The 9,356-nt window shown below is 36.1% G+C and overlaps 1 protein-coding gene across 1 annotated transcript in view; it reads left to right on the top strand.

The window, feature by feature from the left end:
• The window catches only part of LOC102754647 (low-density lipoprotein receptor-related protein 1B), a 139,960-nt gene that overhangs the window by 33,774 nt on the left and 96,830 nt on the right, over positions 1-9,356 (top strand). The window contains exon 12 of the mRNA XM_006769211.2: positions 9,186-9,345. Coding sequence (XP_006769274.1) covers positions 9,186-9,345 — 160 coding nt within the window. The remainder of the gene's footprint in view (positions 1-9,185; positions 9,346-9,356) is intronic.

Here is a 9,356-nt window from a genome sequence, read left to right as displayed (position 1 = left end):
CTCATATAGATACAGACCACTTAGGAGTATTGTGTCTCAAGTTAGAAATATTGGTAAGTTACACTATTATAGTCTCAATGGAATGGAAGGTAATGAGTAGAAATTTAGCTAAAAATGTTTGCAAATAGCATGAATGTGGAACGTGAAAATAAGAAGGACTCAAGGCTGGTACCTAGATTTCTTAATTATACAACTTAATGGGTCCTGAGGATACTAAACTTTGGGTTCAGTTTTAATCATGTTAAGTCTGAGATGGCTATAAGAGATTAAAGTGAAATATCAAGTAGCCAGTGGTATATTCAAGGTTTGGTCAGAGATCTCTGGACTAAAAATAGATTAGATGAGATATCTAAAACTCTGAAGCGAGGTTAGGTTACCTGGGAGAGATTACAGAGGAAGCAAAGAAAGACTAGAATAAAACTCAACCAGATTAAAATGATGACAAGGCGTAGCCAGTGCATCAGGAAAAAATAAGAGAATGTAGAGGCACAGAAACTAACAGAGGTTGGTATCTTGAGGAAGAGTTTGAGAATTAGGACAAATAAACATTCAATAAATTTTGTGACAGAAAGTCATTAAACATCTTGACAAATGCTTAGAGTCGTCAAGGAAACTGGCCTGAGAGAGCACACAGTGGTCCTATATCAGTGGTTCTTAGCTGGGTATTACCTCCACCCCAGGGTACATTTGGTAATGCCTAGAGATTTTTGATTGTCACAACTGGGAAGTGCTGCTGGCCCCCAGCGAACAGAGAACAGGAAGCCTGCTTAACATTCACACCCTACATGGCATCAGCTGGTCCCTCACAGCAAGAATATATCCTGAGCCAAGGTCAGTAGTGTTAAAGTTGAGACAGGCATTTCTATCTTTTTTCACTTCCTTGTAGAGTTCATATAGGTCCATGGCTTAGCGTATATCCATATGCTAACAGTTACCTGTAGGCATTAGGCTCTTCCCAACTGCTTACTTTGCTTTTCCTTTTGGATGTTTAAAAATATCCCCAAAGTAACACTCCTAAACATGAACTTCACATGCGACCCACAAAGTCTGCTTTCCCAATCTCATTTTGTGGCAACTCCATTTCCCCCAGATGCTCAAAGTAAAAATCTTGGAGTCATCAAACACTCCTTTCCTGTCTTAACTTCAAAATCAAACAATACTATTTAATCCGCCTTCAAGGTATGTGCAGGAGCGGGCTGACAGCTTGACTGAAAGGACCTCATTCTGAACCATCATCAGCTTTCTTCTCAATTAGTGCAATGGTCTCCCACGGGCCTTCTTGCTCCCCTTCATACCACACAATAGCCAGAATGATCCAAGGGTTTAAAAAATCTGGTCTTCTGTTATTTTTTTCTGGCTTCATCGCATACTACTTTCCCCTTTACCATCTCTTCTCCAGGAAAGCATTGCTATTTATAAAGCTTATGACTACCTACTAATATAAGTCCTTTCCTGAAATCTTCTCTTGCCTTCAGACAGATATCCTACATGACTCAACTCCTGACCTCCTTTAAGTTTTTGCTCAAAATCATCTTCTGAGTCCATAATTTATTCATAATTGCAATCTATTGCCCTACTCCCATCATGGAATCTTCACTGATTTGCTCTTTCTGTTAAACTGCCATATAATTTACTCATCTACTATGTTTTCTTTTTTTTTAAATATATTTTATTGATTTTTTACAGATAGAAAGGGAGAGAGATAGAGAGTTAGAAACATCGATGAGAGAGAAACATCGATCAGCTGCCTCCTGCACATCTCCTACTGGAGATGCGCGCGCAACCCAGGTACATGCCCTTGACCGGAATCGAACCTGGGACCTATCAGTCCGCAGGCCGACGCTCTATCCACTGAGCCAAACCGGTTTCGGCCATCTACTATGTTTTCAATCTATTATCTGCTTCAAGTTGCTATAAATAAATTCCTAAATGGCAGGTATTTTTGTTCTTTTGGCCATTACTGTAATCCTAACATCTAGAAAATGGTGTGTCATAAAGTAGGTACATTTTTTTAAAATTGCAAGCAATAAACTAATTGAAAATCTTCGGTATACCGGGCAATAGTATACCCATCTTTTTTAACTTTATTTTTATTGTTGAACCTATTACAGATGTCCTAATTTCCCCCCTCCCCTCTTTGCCCACCTCCACCCAGCCCCTACCCCCTTTACCCTCTCTCCATCACCACACTGTGTCTATGGGTTTTGCATATATGTTCTTTGGTTAATCCTTTCACCTTCTTTCATCCAGTTCCCCACTCCCGTGTTCTCTCTGACAGCTGTCAGCCTGTTACATGTATCCATGACTCTGTTTCTATTTTGTTAATCAGATTATTTTGTAAATTAGTTTCCACATGTAAATGAGGTTATATGGTATTTGTCTTTTTCTGACTGGCTTATGTCATCTAGCATAATAATCTCCAGGTCTATCCATACTGTGGCAAAGGTAAGATTTCCTTCTTTTTTACAGAGACATAGTATTCCATTTTGTAAATGCACCACAGCTTTTTATCCACTCATTTACTGATGGGCACTTGGGCTATTTCCAGATCTTGGCTATTGTAAATCTTTTTCTTCTCCAATATTCTTCCCTTCTTCAATATTCAATTAATTACAAGTTTCAATACTTTTGTCTTTAGTTATATCCCATTTTATTCATTTCTGCCTGATGAAGCCTAGATTAAACTTCCACATTCTTCCTTCTGGGATCCATTGTGTAAGCTTGCAGTGATTTCCCTTTGTCTGCTCTCGGTCCCAGTCCCATTCTCCACACAATAACCAAAATAATCTTACAGCTTTAATCTAATCACCACATCTCCCTATTTAAATCTTAATGCATTTCCATGGAAAAATCATTGGTTTACAAGCCTATCCATGATAATCAGCCTCATCTTTCATCACATTCTTTCTATATCCGCACACACTTATATTTACCCACAAACACATCTTTTCTAGCCATAAAGAAACCATATTTTATTTCTAAGAGTGCAACTTCACTTCCAAATCTTCATAAATGGCATCTCCTCTGCCTCCTTTGATTATCCTGATGAAACAAAACAGCTTTTCTAAGGACAGCACTTTTATTCTTATTGTTTTCATTGAGATTGGTCTTGGTCTTATTTCGGCACTAGAGATCTCAGCCTACACAAGGTATTTTCAGGTCTCCCAAAGGCCTAATTGAACTGTGACTGTTTGAAGGAACAGGATCACAGAAAGATCAACCATTATCTAAATTTCAATCGTATGCCCAGGAAGTAGCCTATGAGGTGACTTCATTACTATTTCAGGTTCTGTTTAGACTTGGAAATTGGATTGTTAGTTTATCTAGGGAATAATAAGACAGTATGAAGCAAATTTTAATGAGGCTGACAAAAAAGTAAAAGTCAGCATTATGTACACCCGTATTCACACACTGAATGAATTTGATGGATGAGAGACATTGAATTATAAAAGCCCAATTTATATGTTAATAATACATATACATATACATACACACATTAAGGTCTGCTCCACAGACTGAATATTCCTGTTTATCTGCAAGATGCTTATCCAATGATTCTGGAGACACACTATCAACATTTGCTTCTTTGACTCTTCTTTTTCTATTGTTTATTTGCTTTAACTCCCTTTCTTATAGATACATAATTTATCTATGATAGTCAACTTCATATGCCTCTTTAAGGCGTGGGTTTCAAGTCAGCCATACACATAAGAAAAATGTGTGAAACAGATTGGACATAGATTAGACACCAAGGTGAGGGGGCAAAGGGAACTCATTAAATCAGCGGACAGCCGCTGATGCTCTTCTAGAATACTGACTTATTTTTGATATACTGTTTTACTAGTATAGAGCCTCAATTTTTACAAAAAACTCACATGAAAGTTTAAATTTTAAAAGTTATATATCTTTAATTTCAAATCCATAATTAAATTTTTTTTAATTTAACTTAAATTTAGTCCTCAGCCTACCATTTTGCAATCTCTATTTTCAGATAACACTGCAGTACATCTCAAGTGTTATATTTATTTAAACTGTAAATGTCAGAAGGCAACTTGATTCTTAATTCCAGGTCACTCAATAAGGAGATGACATCAAAATTATCCCCCAAATTGAGGGGGATATTTGTGTCTTATACCAACATGTGTCTTATTATTTGTGTCTTATACCAACATGTGTCTTATACCAACACATTTTTAACTATTGACTAATGCATGACAATTCATAAATAGCATTCAATACATCTTTAAGGCTACATAAAATGCAGACTTAATAGAATGGATAATATTTTAAATTGTTGTATAATATAGTACTTAGAAGCTAAAGAGTTTTACAGGTAATCTAATCCAAGCCTTTATTTTATACACTAAATAATTTATAGAGAAACTATAACTAGGTCTTAAACCCAGTTCTTGACTTCAAATTTTGCATGCTTTCTAATCTTCCCTGATATCTTTTGTTTACCTTATAGTGTGAATGAAGGCACCGAAAGCCAGTTTTGCTTTTGAGGGAGAGGGTGATAAATCATAAGAAATAAGCTAATAGAACACTGAACACGCTAAAAAATAATAAAATCACATAGAAAATATTGAATCTCTAATCCAAAGACAAATGTGGTCTTTTTTAAAAGGATTTTGACAATTACATACTTTTATTTGGTTTCTTTTTACCTAAGCAGGAGTTTGTTCCATGTTGGCATGGCCCTAATGTAGATAAATATAGCTTTAAAATTACTCAGTTGAAATAATCTCTTCTTCAAAAGATATTATAGAGAGAAGGCAGGGATTTCATCCCTGAAGTGATTTTGGACCTCTGACACATTGTAGCTCAAAATATAAGTTTTTATTGATTCATATTTTGTGGACCAAAAATGGAAATAAATAGTGTGACATCTACTACATCCCCCCTTCACACACACACACACACACATACACACGCACACAGTTTCTTAGAGTGGCTTTACATCTTTGTCTTAATAGTATTACATTAGGAGATAATTAACTTTGATAAAATGAATTGAATTTCTTTTCTTAATGATGAAGAAATCATAAACTAAATATGTGACCACCTCAATCTATCCTGTGTTAACTATATTTTCTTAAAGTGTATTTCTAACTATACAAATTTTGTTATGAAGAAGATAACATTTCCAAGGCTTAAATGCTTAAAATCCTCTTTCATCAGTTTTTCTCTCTCCTTGATTTAAAAAAAAAAAAACACGTAAATGTCTCCAGTGACTTACATCTTCAATTTACTGAGGCTGAGGTTCTGACATATACCTTATAGCCCACAGCTGTAAAGGATTCCTTGTTTAAAGTAGTAATTTTGTTACAATTGAGCTGCCAATTTTTCTATAAGATTTAAGTGTTTCACGCATTTGACTAATATATCTCTACATAAAGAATGCCTCCGGCCTCAAAACGTTGGCAATGTATATGGAGAGCTTATTAGGGAAGAAACCATCTGTCTGGAAAAAGCAGTCAAAATGTGTCTTCTACTTTGTGCAACATCTGAGCAATGCCTGTGTTGTCAGGGTAACCCCAGGGTCTGCAGTCTCTTAAACAGGACTTATTTCATTAGTACTCTAGTTCATTGGCTTGTCTGTCTAATGAGCTAGCCAAAGGGGCAAATGGGAGTTTTATATATATTTTTAAAATTTTATGTGTCTGTCTTGTTTACAGCCCCTTTGGAGGTAAATAGCTGTATTTTTAGCTTTCCTATTTCTGTTTTCCCCCATCAGACTCCTTTCCACTCCCAGAATATGTTTGCTTTTCCTGTGTTTTCCACTTTTTGTATTTACCTGATTGATTTTGAACCACTTCATACATTGTTCACTCTATAAAGATTCAGCAGGCTCCTGGCTGGTGTGGCTCAGTGGAAGAGCATCAGCCCCTGAACCAAAGGGTTGTGGGTTCTATTCCTCGTCAAGGGTACGTACCTGGGTTGCAGGTCCTTTCCTTGGCCCCGGTCAGGACACATGTGCGAGGCAACCAGTTGATATCTCTCCCTCTCCCTTTCTATCCCCTCCCTTCCACTCTCTCTAAAAATCAATGAAAAAATATCCTCAGTGAGGATCAACAGAAATAAAGATTATTTAAAAAAAGATTTAGGAGGAATTTCTACCTTCTACTATCCAGTCTATAACAATATAAGTATCCCTTTTACATGACTTTTGCTGTTCACGATCCTGGTCTAACTGTGAGCAATAAAGGGGAGTTATTTCATTCTAATGGAACTCACTATAAGGGTGTTTTCTTAATTTGGCCACAGTGGGACCATCCTGCTATTGTCCTCATGTTGTTCTTTCTTCCCTTGTTCAATCCTGCTTTGTAGTCTTGAAGATCATTGAGCATTCCGTGTGTTTTGAGTCACTGAGGATGAACATCTGGTAACATCTTCACCCTGCTGCCTTTATTCTACAAAAATCATCTTGTCACTGATGATTCATGACTTTAGGTTGAATTTATTAGGTGTGACCATCCTTCACCCTGTATTCTAACTACTTTAGTTGATATTGGAATGACATTAGAAATTCCTTGACAAAGGATGCAGAAAATAAATGTGTAGACATACCAGTAAATGAGTCTGTTACTTAGTATCTCTTGTGCTTAGCAATGAAAAGTAACATTTTTTAAAAAATTTCTCTAAGCAGTATTCTTTTAAATTTATTAAATAATTTGATTTATTTTTGTAGAATTTATCATTAGTAGAATCTTCAACATACTGCTTACCTGGAAAAGTATCACTGAGTCAAACTTTGGAATGCTCTATTAACATTAGACTTGTGGGTTCTTAATTGTCAGCAGTTCAGATTTAGCAGTACAGATGGAAGGATAATCAGACTTTTTGAGCATGAATAAATAAAATGAAAATCCTAAATTAAAAAATAAAGTGAAACTTTGCATTATATATGTCCTATTTTAGTCAGGATATCATTATGATAAAATGTGTAGATTTACATTGATAAAGAGAAAATAGGTATTTTCTATCCCTATGCTAGAAAACAAATATATTTTTCTGAATACTAAAGGTTTGTTCTACTGAAGTTAGAAAATGATAAACGTGCTCCCAACAGACTCTAAACAGATTATGATGGCTATTTTTTGCATTGTTTCTTAAGCTTATGAACATTATGACTTACACTGACCTGCCCATGTCATTTGTTGATATAATTACCTTTACATGCCCCAAATCAGGGAAAAAAGCAAGGAAACAAACAGTTAATTTGAATGATACTGAAACACATGAAAATAATTTTGTAACTTGGCTGAGAGAAATCTTTATATTCTATTCATCTATGTAATTTTTACATCATTTCTAGAGTATGTCTGCAGTGCTTTTTGTTTAACTTCAGTTAGCTGTGATATATTGCTTGATAGATGGATAGTATTTTATTGTTAGAGTGCAGATATAAGGTAGGGTGAAATTTCATAATTTTAGTTTTTAAGTCACTAGGTGAAAAGACTGATAATAAAGGCATTAGAAATTGCTGGGGTTCTGTGTTTAGGTCAAGCCATATTTTTCTTCCTTGTGATCCCATTAATCACATAGCAGAGAGTGATCTGCAAATTCTGTTTCTTATTACCTCATGTGTTGTTGTTTTTTATTTTTTTGTGAAGCTCAGTTTCTTCTCTTTTAATCTGTCTACTTCTTAATAAAATGTGTTCACTAATAAACTGCTTGAGCAATTTTCATGTTTCAAAACCCCATATTTTCACTGGTTTCCAACTCCTAATGATGTTTTACACATTGCCTACATGCCTAGTTATAATCACCTTTAAATAATTGTTTCCATTCTTGATAGAATGCTCCTGTGAATCTTTTCTCACTTTTGGTTATGCACATTAAATATGACCATGTAAAATTAATTACTACACTACTTCCTGCTCAAAGTGATCAAGTTAATTGAAGGGCACAGAGCATTCATTATTTTCCTTGCTGTCTGCTCCCAATGACTTCTCCTACCTTTGTCTCACAATAATTCAGTAATATAATATTAAGCAGAAAATCTAAGGTAGCATATTTAATAGAAATGACAGAGATTGTAACTTTCCTCAAAAGATGTTTAAATGCAATATCTTTCTAAGTGTGCTTATCTATACTAATTTTTCCATTTTTAAATCAAATTATATATGGTGAGGATGCAGGGCAACTGGAACTTCTTGAAATTCCTGAAAATAGCATATTGGTGAAAAGTTTTTGAAAAAATTTCTAACAGTATCCATTCAACCTGAACATACTTATATCTTAGATTCAACATATCTATTTCTGGCTAGATACTCAATAGAAATGAGTGCTCGTGTCCACCAAAAGACATATACAATAATAGTATTCAGAACTTTAGTTATAATGCCCTAATACTGTAAATAAGTCAAATGGACGTCATTAGTAAAGTAGTAAACAAATTGTGCTATATTCATAAAAAATAAACTTAAAAAGTATTAATAACTGGCATGCAAAATCGTAAACAAATTGTGCTATATTCATAAAAAATAAAAAGTATTAATAACTGGCATGCAAAATAATATGGATGAATTTCACAGACATGATATTGAGTTAAAAAGTTATGAATAGTGGTGTATGATTCTATTTATGTGCATTTGCATAAGCTAATCTATTAGACCATATCAGAATATGGCCTAATACTGACTGGACCTTTATAATATAACTAGTAGCCCTGGACATGAATCCATGCAACAGTAGCTCTCTGCGGGGCCTGGCCACTCCACGCCCACTGCCTAGAAGCTCTCCGTGGCCCAGCGGCCCATCCGCAGCTGGGCATGGAATGCTTGCCTCATCGCTGGGGTGACAATGCAAGCATTCCCTGCCCCCTGACCCCAGCTGCTCTGTGCCCTCTGTCCAGAGGCCCTCCATGGCTGGGGTGGAATGCTTGCCTCATTGCCGAGGCAACAAAGCAAACATTCTGTCAGGCCGCTCACACTGCCCACTCTCAGCAGCAGCTGCCACCCCCCACCCCGCACCAGGACTGGGGGACTCCAACGGGGCTGAGAGGACTGGTTGCCACCATCTTGTGGCTATGGGTGCTGCCGTCTGTGTGATGGAATGATGGTTAATATGCATATTGCCCTTTTATTAGATAGGATTTTTACGCACCTATGTATAACAGAAAATTTACCAAGTTGTTTTTTGAATATACAACTTTTCTTTGTCATTTTGTCTTCTTGTAGTGTCCTGAATTTAAAAGGCCCAGAGACATTGCAGTTGACTGGGTAGCAGGAAATATTTATTGGACTGATCATTCTAGAATGCACTGGTTTAGTTACTACACCACCCACTGGACCAGTCTGAGGTATTCTATCAACGTGGGGCAGCTGAATGGCCCCAACTGCACCAGCTTT

This window comes from Myotis davidii, unplaced genomic scaffold, assembly GCF_000327345.1.
Source record: "Myotis davidii unplaced genomic scaffold, ASM32734v1 scaffold2364, whole genome shotgun sequence".
Classification (NCBI taxonomy): Eukaryota; Metazoa; Chordata; class Mammalia; order Chiroptera; family Vespertilionidae; genus Myotis; species Myotis davidii.
Note: the sequence above shows the minus strand (reverse complement) of the source record. Positions and strands in the feature narration are given on the sequence as shown.